Source organism: Podarcis erhardii, assembly GCF_964252035.2.
Source record: "Podarcis erhardii genome assembly, chromosome: 9".
Lineage (NCBI taxonomy): Eukaryota > Metazoa > Chordata > Lepidosauria > Squamata > Lacertidae > Podarcis > Podarcis erhardii.
This window is the reverse complement of record NC_138512.1, coordinates 8,979,744-8,996,042: the sequence shown is the minus strand read 5'-3', so window position 1 is coordinate 8,996,042 and position 16,299 is coordinate 8,979,744. Positions and strand designations below refer to the sequence as shown.

General features: G+C 41.5%; 1 protein-coding gene across 2 annotated transcripts in view; it reads right to left on the bottom strand.

The window, feature by feature from the left end:
* Nucleotides 1-16,299, bottom strand: part of NCAPG (non-SMC condensin I complex subunit G) — a 37,336-nt gene that overhangs the window by 14,935 nt on the left and 6,102 nt on the right. Inside the window, exons 6-13 of one of the 2 annotated variants that reach the window (XM_081876210.1) lie at nucleotides 14,806-14,890; nucleotides 13,583-13,775; nucleotides 12,390-12,530; nucleotides 11,595-11,735; nucleotides 7,291-7,414; nucleotides 5,236-5,325; nucleotides 2,046-2,156; nucleotides 20-199 (exon numbers count right to left, since the gene is read on the bottom strand). In XM_081876210.1, the coding sequence (XP_081732336.1) occupies nucleotides 20-199; nucleotides 2,046-2,156; nucleotides 5,236-5,325; nucleotides 7,291-7,414; nucleotides 11,595-11,735; nucleotides 12,390-12,530; nucleotides 13,583-13,775; nucleotides 14,806-14,890 (1,065 nt within the window). The remainder of the gene's footprint in view (nucleotides 1-19; nucleotides 200-2,045; nucleotides 2,157-5,235; nucleotides 5,326-7,290; nucleotides 7,415-11,594; nucleotides 11,736-12,389; nucleotides 12,531-13,582; nucleotides 13,776-14,805; nucleotides 14,891-16,299) is intronic. The other variant, XM_081876211.1, reaches the window with a different exon arrangement.

Genomic DNA, 16,299 nt, shown 5'->3' with positions numbered 1-16,299 from the left:
CTGGTGTAAAGGTCAGCACCTTTTCCATGCATATTTCTTTGGTTGGAGGCTCCTCTGCCTCTTTTAACAGGTCACTTTTAATGCTTTCCAGTTCCATTATTCTCTCTTTCAACAGGGATGCCTGGCTGAAATCCTGCAAAGCCACACTTTTCTCCAATGCATCTTTTGCTTCCATAAGTTTCACTTTAATTTCAGCCAGCTGGAAGGAAAACCAGAAATTATAATACACAAGTAGTTTCTATTATTTCTAAAATTGATTTTACAGCCTCGCCTTCAACTTGCCACATCTAACGTGAGGGACTAATGCCTAACTTGTGACTGCTTTGGAACTGAAGTTTACTTAATAATTGACAGGTACACCTATCCTTACAGAATCATAGAATCTTAAGAGTTGGAAGCGACTTCAAGGGGCATCTAGTCCAACTCCCTGTAATGCAGGAATCTCAGCTAAACCATCCATGACAGATGGCCATCCAACCTGTTAAAAAACTTCCAAGGAAGGAGAGTCCACCACCTCTCGTGGGAGTCTGTTCCACTGCCAAACAGCTCTTACTGTCAGAAGGTTTTTCTGAATGTTTAGTCGTAATCTCCTTTCTTGTAACTTGAAGCCATAGCCTCGAGTCCTACCCTTCAGAGCAGAACTCTGAGGGTCATCTAGTCCTGTAATGCAAACCGTCTGCAATGCAGGAGTGTCAACTAAACCATCCAAGACAGATGGCCATCCAATCTCTGCTTAAAAACCTCTAGTGAAGGAGAGCCCACAACCTCCTGAAGGAGAACATTCCACTGTAGAACAGCTCTTACTGTCAGAATGTTCTCCCTGATGTTTAGTGGGAATCTCCTTTCTTGGAACTTGAAGCTATTGGTTCAGGTCCTACGCCCTAGAGCAGGAGAAAAGAAGCTTCCTCCCTCTTCCATGTGACATCCCTTGAGATATTTGAAGATGGCTATCATATCTCCTCTTGACATCCCAGCTTGTCAACATCCTTCTTAAATTGTGGTGCCCAGAATTGGACACAGTATTCCCGGTGTGGTCTGACCAAGGCAGAATAGAGTGGTACTATTACTTCCCTTGGTCTGGATACTAGACTTCTGTTGATGCAGCCTAGAATAGCATTAATTTTTTTTTTTACTGCTGCATCACACTGTTGACTCATGTTAAGCTTGTGATCTACCAAGTCCCTTAAATCCTTTTCACATGTAATGCTAGTAAGCCAGGTGTCTCCCATCCTATATTTGTGCATCTGGTTCTTCCTGTCAACGTACAGAACCTTACATTTGTCTCTATTGAAATTCATTTTGTTAGCTTGTGCCCAGTTCTCCAATCTGTTACGGTCATTTTGAATTCTATCTTCTGCGTCATTAGCTACCCCTCCCAGTTTGATGCCGTCTGCAAATTTGATGAGCATCCCCTCAATTCATTCATCCAAGTCATTAACAACAACAACAACAAATTTATTTATACCCCGCCCATCTGGCTGGGTTTCCCCAGCCACTCCGGGCAGCTTCCAACAGAATATTAAATACGGCATATGATAAAACATCAAACATTAAAAACTTCCCTAAACAGGGCTGCCTTCAGATGTCTTCTAAAAGTCTGATAGTTGTTTATAAAGACATTAAACAACAACGGCCCCAGGACAGAATCCTGCGGCATCCCACTTGTCACTTTTTCCAGGATGATGAGAAGCCATTAATGAGTACTCTTCAGGTTCTGTCAGTCAACCAGCTCCAAATCCACCTAACAGTTACCTCATTCAACCCACATTTTATCAGCTTCCTTGCAAGGATATCACGGGGGATTTTGTCAAAAGCCTTACTGAAATCAAGATACACTGTGTTCACAACATTTCCCTGATCCACCAAGTTTGTAATTCCAACAAAAAAAGAAATCAGATTGATCTGGCATGACTTATTTTTGAGAAACCCATGTTAGATCTTGGTAATCGCAGCATCCTTTTCTAAATGCTGATAGACCAAGTGTTAAATTATCTGTTCTAGGAACTTCCCTGGTATTGATGTCAATCTCACTGGTCAGTAGTTACCTGAATCTTCCACTTCCCCCTTTTTGAAGATGGGAACAATATTTGCCCGCCTTCAGTCTGTAGGGACCTCAACTGTTCTCCAAGTATTCTCAAAGATAATAGACAATGGCTCTGAAATTACATCCGCAAGCTTCTTTAGTACCCTTGGGTGCAGCTCATCAGGCCCTAGAGATTTGAATTCATTTAAAGCAGCTAAGTGTCCCCTTAGTACCTCTTCCCCTATCTTGGGCTGCAGCTCCCTCCTTACATCATTTATTTTGTTATCACCAGGTTGGGCATCACTTTCCTTTTGGGTGAAGACGGAGGCAAAGTAGTTAAGAACAGTTCTGCCTTTTCTCTTTCACCCAATAGCATTTCTCCATCTTCCCCACAAAGAGGACCTACCACTTGCTTGTTCTTCCTCTTACTTTGGACATAGCCAAAGAAACGTTTTTTAATATTTTAAACCTCTCTTGCAAGCCTGAGCTCATTCTGACTTTTAGGGACTTCGGTTGTAATTAATCCCCAGAATAAAAGCTTCTAGGTTTCTTAGAAAAAGTAACCCAATATTCCTTAACTACACCACATGTCCACCACGTATGGTAGAATGCTCCTTCTGTCTCCTTACACTTCCAGCATCTCCCTAATTCTGATTTGAACAACTTTGCTAATCTGCTTGGTGTTAAATACCATCTGGGAATCATCTTCATGTAATTTTCCTTCAATGTGCAGCATGCAATGAATTTCAAAACTGTTTTCCGAAGTCTTTCCCATAATACTGTCGATATTGTGCCCTACATCTCTAGCCCAGTTAATCATAGATGATTTCCTTCATTTCCCAGTCTAGCAACACATTATACATCTTACCTAGTGTTTCTTTTCTTGCCCCTAAAAGCTCTCTTTCAAACTGGGAACTTTGACCTACAAGTCCTTATTTTTTGTCCGTCTTAAATAATACATTTAGGTGATGGTGTTGTAACCAGTCCATCACCAAGTTTTTTCTCTTCCATTTTTTTCTTACGTTCCCCCCACCCCACCCCCAAGAAGTCTAATATCCCTCTGCAAGCGCTCCTTGTTAACTCTTCTATTGGCGACAGCCACAACAGTGCTTTTCTTTCTAACAATTTTTAATGTTTTTACCAGACCCTGTATAATTCTTTTCTGATCACATGGTTCGAGAAACCCTTGTGTATTTTAATTTTATCGTACCACAGGCACACATTCCAAACAAATTTGATGCCGTGCCCTTCCAGATCTAATACAGTGGTACCTCTAGTTACGAACTTAATTCGTTCCGGAGGTCCGTTCTTAACCTGAAACTGTTCTTATCTAGAGGTGTGCTTTCACTAATGGGGCCTCTTGCTGCTGCTGCGCCACCAGCACACGATTTCCGTTCTCACCCTGGGGCAAAGTTCTCGACTCGAGGTAACTCTTCCAGGTTAGCGGAGTTTGTAACCTGAAGTATTTGTCACCTGAGGCGTTTGTAACTCGAGGTACCACTGTAGTTGAGTATTCTTTAGTAATATCCATTCCTTTAGTCAACACAAGCCTCAAAGTATAATTTTAAGTCTGAAACCACCTCTTTCTTTAGTATAAATCATAATCTTATATTTTATTCTGGATTTTTTCGCCTGCCATATGAACCTAGTTATATCTTTTTGCCATTCCTTTTAAAGCATTGTGCATCGTTGGCTATTGGTGCTGTCTGGAATAAAAACATCTTTAGAAGGGCATTCATTTTTATTGTTGAAATTGGCCTTCTTAAAGTCCAGAGTGTGTGTCTGACTATGCTCAGATTTCCCTTGCCTCTGTATCCTGAAACCCAGGAGAACATGATCACTTCCCTCCCAAGTTTCCAAGTACTTCCACTTCGTCGATCAGTCCCTCCCTCTTGGTGAGGATCAGGTCCAAGATAGATGATCCCCTTGTTGGATTTTCCACCTTCTGGGAAATGAAATTGTCGGCAAGATATTGGAGGAATTTGTCAGACCTTACATTTTTAGCAGAGTTTTAGTCCCAACAGATATCAGGGAATCCCCCATGATTACTATATTTCTTCTCTTTGGATGTTTGGTAATCTGCTCTAGTAAGGCACCATCCAAGTTTTCAGTCTGGCTTGGTGGTCTATAGCAGACGCCCACAGTAAGGTCACTGTTGTTTCTCCTACAATTTTTACCCATATACTCTCAATTTGCTTTTCATGCTCCAGGTCATAGATTTCTTCACAAGTGTATACATATAATGCTGCTCCCTTCCTCTGGAACAGATTACCGTATACAGTGGTGCCTCGCAAGACGAAATTAATCCGTTCCGTGAGTCTCTTCGTATAGCGGTTTTTTCGTCTTGCGAAGCAAGCCCATTGACAGCTTAGCGGATTAGCGCTATTAGCGGCTTTTAGCGGCTTATCAGCTTAGCGGATCAGCTGATAAGCGGCTTAGCTGCTTAGAAAAAGGGGGGAAGGGGAAAAAAACCCGCAGGAACTCGCAAGACATTTTTGTCTTGCGAAGCAAGCCCATAGGGAAATTCGTTTTGCGAAGCGCCTCCAAAACGGAAAACCCTTTCGTCTAGCGGGTTTTCCGTCTTGCGAGGCGTTCGTCTTGCGGGGCACCACTGTACCTCTTAATTCCTACATTCCAGTCATGAGTCTCATCCTACAATCAATTCCTACATTCCAGTCGTGAGTCTTTATGATTAAAGATATTAAAACTTAATGAGTTACACTATAACTGTTGGAGTTGTTGTTGCCTGGATGTTAACAATGCATCATTTGTGACTTTCCTGGCTGATAAATGCACAAACCTTACTTTCTGTCTATGAATGATGTTCTCCTCACTACAGGAACATGACTCTTAACCTCAGGGTTATTAATTCGAGCCCCATATTGGACAAAAGATTCCTGCATTGCAGGGACAAGATTAGATGACCCTCGTGGTCTCTTCCAACTCTGCAATTCTATGATTCTATGTCACACAACACCGACAATACTGCATTAGTAGCTCTACTGAAATTTGGACTATCTTGCAACAACTGGCAATTGTCTTGCAATAGCTCAAAGCTGTTGAGGGCTTGACCCCTCTCCCTTCCTAATAATTCTGTTCGTATTAGTAGACGATGGTAAAGCTGGGGAGGGCTGTTAAAATATTCAAGCGGTGCTACAGTTACATTGAACGACAAATCTTTAAAACAAAAATGTAGTGCAATCACCACTTACTTTAAGCTGCTGCTTTCTTATTTCAGTTGCATCTGGGGGCTTGTCTACTGTAATAATTTCATCACGAACCTCTGTTATGATTTCAGCGACCTGGTGATGCAAAGAAAGTTAGTACTCAGCTCAAATTTTGAAGAATTTTGCAAATATTTTCTATCCCCCCCCAAAAAAAAACACCATACTGCCTTTTCAGTTATTTTTGGAAGGATGCAAAATAGTTTACAGTGCTAGAACATCCATTCATTAAGCCCTTAACCCTCCAAACTTAACACGAAAGTAAAGCTTCAGATGGAGGATCCTTAATATTCCTAAATGCTGCTGCTTAGCATAACTTCACTCCCAAACCTGTCTTCTTTCTAGCAACGGTAATCCCACCGCATAACCAAGTAAACAAGCACATGTGAGATTTTAGGGACCATTTATTTTCCCCTAAAGCCCGTTTTTCATCTTAAATATATCCTTAACATCACCACCCCAAAAAAAGTTCACGTGCCACTAGATAAACACTAAGGATATAGAAGATAATATGCTGCCTTTTTCATATCATGATTAGGATGAACCGCTGTATTACTTTCTGCATAAAGGCCAAGTGCCTGATCAAATTGTTTTAATAAATAAAAACGCCATCTTCCTGCAAGCAAGGATACAGTACTGCATTTGAAACAAACAAAAAATTCTCTGCACCTATACTGAGCTATCAAGTGCAATTATATTAGGTTTCCTTGTAATGTGTGAAAAAAAATACTTAATGAGGGCTTCCGGTCCCGCCTGCCTTAATAGAGGCAGCCCCCATGACAGCAGGGGATTGTCGGCAAATTCCCCCTAGGGATGGGGGGTGGGGATGGGAAATGGGCTTCACTTGCAGTTCATCTTGGTACCTGGCTCTCACTCCGGCATGGAATGTGGGAGGCAAGGAGGTGCTGAGTGCAAAGGCACTTCATCTGGCATGTTGGAAATGTCCAAATTTATGAAGCTTTGGGGATTTTTTAAAAAAGAAATATTTAAATGTGCAATACTTATCAAAGCAAAATTTGATCAAGCCAGAATTTATCTTTCTGCTTTAACAACATAAAGTGCAAAATTTATTTATCTTAGTTCATAGGTCACCGAAAGGCCATCCCTGACACCTACAGGATTCTCTACTCTGCCCCAAATCCCAATGGAAATAGGTTTGAAAAAAGCACCGTAATATTGTGGTATATACTTGATTGCAGTGGCAGGGGAAGGTGTGTCTACAAGTTTCTATTTACAAATCTGGCAATTGGTCCAAAAAGTTCGGTAACCTCTAACTTAGTACAATTTTATAGCCTACTTAGCATGTTTATTAAATCTGTACAATTTGTACAAACAAAATTGTGAATACGAGTTGCAGCCGACTTCCATCTGTGCATCTTGCTTAAAACTGAGTTCTCACAAAACCTTTCAGATTTTTCTTCTGAAGTTTTTGCAGCCACAAAAGGTCTTTTGAAGTTTCTGTCCCAACTTCTTTTAACCTTTTTATCCTACAGCAAGGCAGGGCAAAATGCTATTTGTTTCCCAGTCTGTAGCAGGGTGTTCCTGTTGTTGTTTGTGGGAGAATAGTGAAAAGGCTGACCAAGAGGAAAGTAGAAAGAAAGCACAAACACGATACTTCTAGTATCTCCAAACTAAAAGAAAGGTCATAAAAAGCCTTTAGAATGTATTTTTCCAGTCTATATCTGTATTGGATTTGAAATAGTTTTCATTGAAAAATTGGTTTATATATGCTTTTGTTAAATCGCTTTGAGATATCTCATAGGAAGTGATTGAATGAAAAAATGGATCTGAGTGTTGAATGCGTCAGAATTATTCTCTAATATTGCAGAATGTCTGAGATAAAAATATATTTGAAGGCATTACACTCATTCTAGATGAGAAAATTTTAATGAGGCTTTTTCAGTGTTCCCTGAAATCTGATTTTTGGGACGTAGCAGGGAGTGATTCTCTCTCTCTCTCTCTTTCACACACACACACACACACACTCACTTTTAATGGCTTTTTTCCTGGAATATAAACTGACAAAGAGCAATTAGAACTTACAGTCTGGATTCTTCTGTCATCATCTTTGAGAATGCGGAGTAGATTCTCTGTAAGTGATGATACAAGGGATGCTGAAGTAGTGGGCATCATAAGGATTTTTTGTAACACTGTCAGCAGTCTCTTCCTTAAGAAAAATAATAACATTGATGATATAATAAAATGATCCCTAAACAATGAGTAATATCTATTCTCGTTTAAAATCCAAGAACTGGCAATTAACTGCTAGTTCAGAAGTGAGGCAGTTTCTTTGAATAAGCTATGTTGGTGTTTCCAATACTTGTAAGTGTTTAACTGCCTCCCTTCCCAGCCATCACACTTGCAGATCCTGATTATTACAACTGGAAACTCTTCAAAATCTCTTCCACAGTGGAAAGCAAAGCACAACTTTTACTAAAATTTCCGATGGGGAACAAAACATTCAAACATGACCAGAGTCAAGTATGGCAGAGATGGAAATCTAGAACACCAACCAACATAGCAAAAAGAAATTTTTTAAAATATATTTTTATTGAAGATTTATTGGTTTACAAAAGTATGTGCAATGTCTCTTTTTTCAAGTTACACTTTCTACAGGTCAGTTTCATTTGTTGAGACGTTAGTGCTACATTAGGAAGAAAGGGGCAAAGAGGGGGTGAATGGTGGGGGGGGGGTCAGGTGGCAATGCTTCAATTCTACTTACTGTATGTGTGGGGGTTTGTGTCAGCATCACTTGTGTGGGTTCTTGTCAGGGGTTCAGGGAGAGAGGCGCAGATGAGGGAGGAGACAGAGAGTGAGGGGGAAGGATTCCAGAGTGACGAGGAAGAGGATGACAATGACCCAAGATTGTCCATGAGTCCGTCCAGTGAATCGGAGGACTCCCAAAAGGGAGCCCCTCTGGTCAAGCCAAGGGGAGCTAGAGGGGGAAGCAGTCAGGAGCAGGGAAACGAAGGGGGAACCCCCAGTGGGAGTTGGAGAGCGAGACCGGCTGCTCCGCTGGAACGGAGTGAGGGGGGAGGAGTGACCAGTGTGTCAGAAGGAGCAGAACAGGAAGCAGAGAGGGGAAGGAGATCAGGGCAAAACGTCCTGCCGGAAGGGGAGGAAAGTAGTATCGAGGGCAGTGTAACTGTCGAAGGGAAGGTCAGGAGCAACGTACGCGCGCCAAGTTCAAAATGGGAGGCGCGCGGAAATGAAGAGAGTCCTGGGGAGGAGCCTGGTCCCAAAGCCCGAAGGAGGGGGGAGGAGGCGGCAGAGGATTCAGCCTCTGGAGAGTCCCGAAGGGAGAGAACACAGGGGGGCAGAAAGACCCTGCGGAAAAGGAAAGAGAGAAAGAGGTGGACCAGTACAAGCCTCTTAAACTGGTGTAGAGGGGGGACCGACTCAGAGGGGACTTCAGCGGTCTAAGCGTAACAGACGTAGAGTCACGGAGCTCGGATGTGAAGCTAATAATGTTCTTCAATAAAAGCTTTTGTACATAAGCTGGAGTGGACTTTGGTTTCTTGTGAGCTGGGACCACGGGTGACTCTGACAGTTCTCTTTACTATTTGCTTGTATTCCTTTGGTGGTGAGAGAGGTTGGGGATGGCCTACGCCTGGGGCATGGGTCGGCAAACTAAGGCCTGGGGGCTGGATCCGGCCCAATTGCCTTCTGGATCCGGCCCGCGGACGGTCCGAGAATCGCCGCGTGGATCTGATTCTGATTGTTCAGGCTGCACCATTTCCCCCTCTCCCTCACACACTGCGGCAGTGCCTCCTCCCTCCCTCCTCCTGGCTTCTCCCCGCCCTGCCTAGAGGAGTAAGGGGGCTGGGCTTTGTTGCTGCCAGCCCCACTCTGGAGCCCTTTCGCGCGCCACTCATCCCGCCACTGCCACCAGCCCCTGCCACTCGCAAAACACAGGACCCACGATTGGCTGAGTGCCCATCTCAAGCGGCCACCATTTAAAGCAGCCCCTCTCTGGAGCCCTTTCGCACACCGCTCATCGTCCCTCGTTCATTTCCCCCCCAAAAAATATAGTCTGGTCCCCCACAAGATCTGAGGGACAGTGGACCAGCCCCCTGCTGGAAAAAAAATTGTCAACCCCTGGCCTAGGGTTTGGTTGGTTGTTTGTGATTGGCTGTGGTGAACTTTGTTTTCATGTGTGAATGTGGTGCGTGTGTGTGTTTGGATCAGGTTAGCCATATTGATTTGAATGCTGTTGGTGGGTTCTTCTTGTTGCCTTGTTGGGCTGTGTATGCGATAAAGGGGAACCGAACTGGGGTGAAGGCGTCGTCTTCTATCTGTCCCCGTGTTAGTTTCAGTTTGTTGGTTAGTTTTTCTAATACAGTCATATCTCGGGTTGAATATGCTTCATGTTGAGCGCGTTCGAGTTGCGCTCCACAGCAACCCGGAAGTAACGGAGCACGTTACTTCCGGGTTTCACCACTCACGCCTGCGCAGACACTCAAAATGACGTCACGTGCATGCGCAGAAGCGGCGAAAAGCAACACAGATGTGCACAGACGTGCCGTTGCTAGTTACGTTTGCTTCTGGATGCGAACAGGGCTCCGGAACGGATCCCGTTCACATCCCGAGGTACCACTGTAAGGCCATTTCCCATACTATTGGATACCATTGGTCTATGTTTACTCCTGGCAGGTCTCTCCAGTGTCTGGCTATGATGTTTCTCGCTGCTGAGAGTAGGTGGGTTATGAGCTCTTTATGGTGTGAGTAGGCATTACTGTCTTGGAACATAGCAAATTCTTCATCCTGGAACTACAGAGGAACCTGACAGGATCTATGGGAGAAACCCGGTTGGACAGCAAAGTAGTAAGTGCCATCCTATCCAGGCCTGTATAAAGCACTACAGTTTCACTGCAGTCCCAGGACAAGAAACATATTCTGGTTTCAGTATGCTGAAGGATGGAAAGAGAAAGAGAAATGTTCGGAAAAAGACCCAATATGGAGGCCAATTGGCCAAAATATTGGGAAATATTAGAAAAAGATGGAGACAATTGGAAATTGCAGAGTTTGGAGAAAATGAAGGATAAGGTGCGAGACTGGTTACATTACGCTCAGATTAAAGAAGTTTTTAAAAATGACAAAAAGTTAGGGTTCCAGGTGGAGAAATCGAAGTTAGAAACAGAATTGTTAGAACCAAAGACTAAGGTATTATCTAGAATGTATAACTTGCTGTTAGAATGGAATACACAAGACGAAATGGTTAAATCAGCTATGATAAAGTGGGCACAGGACATTGGGCATAACATTATGTTTGAGGACTGGGAAAGGTTGTGGACCACTGGGCTGAACTTCACCGCATGTAATGCTCTGAAGGAAAATGTAATGAAAATGATATATAGATGGTACATGACCCCAGTTAAACTCGCCAAAATGTACCATTCGTCTGATAATAAATGTTGGAAATGTAAAGAAAATGAAGGAACATTCTTTCACCTCTGGTGGACATGCCCTAGGGTGAAGGTCTTCTGGGAAATGATATATAATGAGCTGAAAAAGGTATTTAAATATACCTTCACTAAGAAACCAGAGGCCTTCCTTCTGGGTATTGTCGACCAGAAGGTGTTAAAGAAGGACCGAACATTCTTTATGTATGGAACAATGGCAGCAAGGATACTCATCGCAAAAAACTGGAAAACTCAAGATCTACCCACACTGGAAGAGTGGCAGATGCAGCTGATGGACTATATGCAACTGGCCGAGATGACTGGCAGAATCCGTGATCTGGGAGAAGAGAAGATGGAGGAAGACTGGAAGAAATTCAAGATGTATCTACAAAAACATTGTAATTTGGTTGAATGTTAAGAAGGATGCTAGATTATAAAAAATTGGCCACCACTAAATTAGATTTAAATTTGATGATAAGTGAGATTAAAGAAAATATAAAACTTTTTGGAAGAAGTGCTAGATTATATTTGAATGAGTGGACATGAGATTGTAAACAAGTTGATAATTTGTCTGGAAAAAACTTTTAACGATGTAAATGGGAGCGGGAGACGTGAGGGAGTCCAAAGAAGTGATGAAATTATGTTTGTGACAGAAGTAAGACTGTTTATTATTTGTGCATTGATATTTAAAAACTTTAATAAATATTTTTTTAAAAAAAAGAGAAAGAGAAATGTTCGAAACAAGCTATTTAAGTGAAATTGACCATTAAACCAAGTCATTTAGTGCTGTGCTGATGAATACTAATGTTGGAACTTTGATATGAAACCAAGTGACTAGAATGCTGAATAAAATGGACTGAGCTACTGAAACATTTCCTAGTCAATTCAAAGTCAACAGAATAACATATACATCAAAAATCTCTTTGTTGCTAAACTAAGTCTTACCTTCCTCCTTCTTCGGTGGTATCCATGCAGCCTATCATAAGAATCAGCTGCTGACCTATAAACTCTTTTGTCATCAGTTGCTCAACACAAGCCATATCTTCTTTCTCTTCTTGACTGAGAACTGGCATATTCTGAAGGTAACTTAATTAAAAACAAATGGTTATTCGGTATGATGCAAGCAACATCTTGATATTTATTTGAATTTTAGGTTACTGTACCAGCTAAAGGGCTTACAAATATAATTTGTCTGAGTCTACCTACAGACAACAATGCTGCCTCGTCAATCTTCACAATACTATGCACTTATCGCTGCTTTTATTTTATTCCTTTGTTGGGCCTTACATGAAGAAAAACTGGCAGTTAGAAGGTGTCTAGTTGAGGCTCCCAAGAGCATGTCCTACTTTCCAGTGCTAAAAGATTCTTTTTCACACAGACCTGTTTTAGCCTACATAGCTACTTCTGCACACTCTACAAGGAGTCGGGTGCATAAATTAGTAACAGTAATCTTTATGTTCCAGCAAACCAGCTTAATTGCTGTTTTGTGAACAACAGAGAAGTAAGTCCAAATCCAGTAACTGGAGATGAAAAGAATAACTGTGAAGACCAAAAGCAGTATAAATTAAACGAATGCCAGTGATTTTTTTTCAGGGGGCACTCAAGGGTACGCAAGTACCAGCACCTCTTTTTGTTGTTAAAATGTGTACCACTTGCTGTAACAACTTCATGGTGAGTACAGGCACCTCTTTCTCTGGAAAAAAGCACTGACTAATGCTTTAACTTTCTTGTTTACTTTACCTTTGCAAATAATCTGCATATATGGCAGGTTCTGGCAGAATGTTCTCTAAGAATTCTTCCCCTTCAGATTTCAAGTACTCACAAAGGGTCTTCCAATACAAAGCATTCTCAGCGGTTAGTTTTTCTATTGGAATTACTTTCCTTGAAAACAAATATATACACGTTACATTTTCAACCGGGGGGGGGGGAGGGAGTCTTGCTTTGTCAATTAAGAAGGCAATCACAGTATTTGACAAATATACAAGCTGACATTCACATTTTAAGCCACACACATTAAAAGCCAAAAAGAGAGAGCAGCTGTTACAAGAATTATGTTGTAGACAATTTCATTGATTTAAAAAATGACTTAAGGATCATTATCTCATGGCAACCAGCAGGAATGCCTCACTGAAGCAAAATATAATTATGTTCCATGCAAAATGTTATTCCATAGTTAGTTGCTAGACGAATACTAGTAAGCAGAGCACTATCTTTATCCTAAATTAATGCAATCTCTGTATATGAAAGTTGGTTCGTAGTGTCACTCTTTAGCATTATTAAGAGACTAACCCCAGTTTCTTGGAATTGCATTGCATTCTACTGAACAAAATAAATGGGCTGCCATCTGCGCCCAGGTTGAGGGGAGGGGTAATATCTTCCGAAGTATTACTGCCGGGGGGTGGGGGGAGAGTGCATATACCCTACCACCTCTCATCTGTTATTTTAATGGACATTTCTCTTCTCCTACATACAACCAATTCTGACTTCTCTTCTCCTACATACAACCAATTCTTTAGGGGTTGTTGGGGGGAGCAGGAAAACTCTGTCTGCAAACACTCAGCATGCACACTACAAACATCCTCTTTAGTGGTGCTACTTTGCCCACTAATACATTGATGGCGTTTCCAAAAAGTAATCCTCACTAGTTAATAGGATGCCTTTTAGTAGCTGCTTTTTTGATTTGCCTAAAAACGGGAAGTTCTGGCTGCTACTAACAGATATTTAGCTATTTATAGGTATTTTAGGAAATATGAGTTCAGTTTACTATTTTCAGAAAGTAATATAGAAATGTTCAGAAACAAACATGGTTATTTCACTAGTCCTTGTGATAAAGTTTAGGCAAGTAATGAGGCAGAAACCTTTGACTTACTTTCCCAAGTTCAACTCTCAAGTATAAAGTTTTTTTTAAAAAAAACAAACACATATGTACGTACCTTTCATCAAGATCTGAGAAGTTTTTAATCAAGTCATTGACTGGTGACAGCGAAAACATGGCATTAAGCGCTGGAATACCAACTTCGGGACAACTTTCCACATCCAGCCGATGAAGGAGTTCTAGCACATTTCCCTCAACCAGCCGTAGCCAGGCCTGAAGAAGTTTCTTCTGCACCACTTCTTTTACAGATTCTATTAAGCAGGGAAATTTAAATCGAGATATAATTTCTCTGAATATTTTGCAAAAAAACACCCCACCCCTTTACAGAATAGCTACTATGAGATATACACACACACACACACACACACACACACACACTTAGTGATTAAGCTGACTATCTCTGCCATATCACATTCAACAGTATATAAGCTACGTATATATGGCAGTGTTCACATTATCAACTCCTGACTTGATAAGCCAAGATTTTGTACACACCTTCATTTCTGTTTCACTTCTCCCTTCACTTGAGTCAAGATTCAAGCTGGGAAGCTACAGTTAACAACAGCTTCCTGTTACATGCAAACTGAGTTATGGTAAATGGCTTCCAAACAAGCCAGGATTCAGACGCCAACTATTCCTACTTGCAGGAAGAGAGGAATGAAGGCACTTTGCATTAGTGTGTCTATGTTGACTCACTAAATCAGGATTTCCTTATGAAAGCTGTGCTACTATAAACAATGAGGGCTTCCCAGAAAGAATACTTTAGATGCAATGTATTTTAGTATATTCTTCTATTATATTTATACTGTCTCTTCACATCACTGTGAAGTTTCTTTGTAGATCCTAGCTGTCAGACAAATTTTTCCAACACAGCAACATGCATATACTTGCATAAGGCTATCCATTGTTACTGCCTAACTCCTCCTTTACCTTTTTAGAGGGCTTTTCAGCTAATGTGGGAAGCAGAGGTATGTCTGTTAAAGCCTGGCAGAAGTGATGGAGCCTGTCACCAACATGAGAACTACATATGTTGTCACACATGAGGAGCAGAAGACCAGATTGCCGACTGTTACAATATAAGCCTTTATACTTACAATATAAGTATGTCCCACTAGTTTGCAATGGGACTTACTCCCAAGAATGCATAGGACTGCAGCCTTCGTTTACCATTGTTAGCAAGATGGCTCTCAAACATTTTGCTAGCAATGAAAAAATAAGGAATTGACACACTGAACAAGCACACAATATAGGCAACTATAAAATAAAATAAAAATGTCTTACCTGATCTATCATTAAGCCCTTGCTGCACAAGCTTTACTCGTTGGGCTATTGTCAAAGCTTTCATATGAACCTTTTCTGCCAAAACCTTTTAAAGAGCACACAGACTTTAGGGCTTTACTAATAATGATTTTTGACAAATTGGTGCAAGCAACTTTATGTGCCTATCACAACAGCTACATACTAGGAATCTTGCCATAGTAAGTAATAAAACAGTAAGAAGGGAAACTTGAGTTTTATGAGTTAATTCTCAAATTCTGTGTCTAAAACACACTTTAAAATCTCAGAAGAAATGAACTTGGGCAGGTGGAATAAGAGATATAACTTGGCATTTTAATTCCATCATAAAATGTAATGGATTGATTCGCAAGTAAGCAGGCTGAAAATTAAGAGCCACTGTATTTGTTTTGTTTATATATTGTTTTCCTTCTAAAAGGAAACCCATGAAAACTTCCAAATAGTCACTATGCTTTTGTCCCAGAACTAAACTCTTAAGACTTTCAAAGAGACATTCACTGCACTGACATAGAACCTGTTATGGCCACAAGAGGTGATATGTTTTATTGACACAAATCCCAGTACAGCAATAAATACCCATGTATAAAAAGCATACTTCAGTGGTTAATATGGATACAAATGCACATCTGCATCATGCTCCTCCAGACCTCTGAACTGGCTGCATCCATTATTTGATGCAACTGTGCAGCTCATTACTTCTTACGGCAAGCTGAATGCTATAAGAGCTGAGCCACAATATTTAACAGTTAATATAATGCACTTTACTAACATTTACATTAGTTACAGTAAACACCGAAACACTGAACCAGAGCTTGAAACAAAATTCAACCATATAATCCTCAATAAAAAGCTGTATTAAAATGGACCAAAAACTGTGCCTGTCATATCCCAATGGTCCTCTGCAGTTCAATTCTGCTCATGTTTTGAACAGACTAGGACAGATTTAGAGCATTCTTATAATAATAATAATACTTTTATTATTAATTGCCATGTACATTCATTGCTTCTAGACCATCTTGATGAAAAACACTTGGCAGCCAGAATACAGTAGATTAATTGGAAAAACTGCTATGATGCAGTTTGAACTGACTTCCTTGGCACAATGATCAGAACCAGCAATATTTATAACGAGTTTAAGGACTTCCGGGTTGGCGCCATCGCCGAATGGCGGACTCCCTCCGAGCTCCGGAGGGAGCCTGCTCGGTAGGGGCTGGGTCCTGCCGCGCCGGCGACGCGGGGACCCTTAAAAACCATGGGCGCTAGAACCCATGGACATGGTGACTCGGCTGGCACCTTTTGAGCCCCCCCCCGACCCGCGAAGGAGCCTTTTTAAAGGCTGCGGAACGGGTGACAGGGGGGGGTGCTTTGAGTCCTCCGCTTCCCCTGCCGAGCGAAGCCGCATGCCATTCGACAGAGAGCGCTGACTTCTTCCATTGGAAATTCGGACTTAAAAGTATAACCCGTGAGTAATCGGAACTT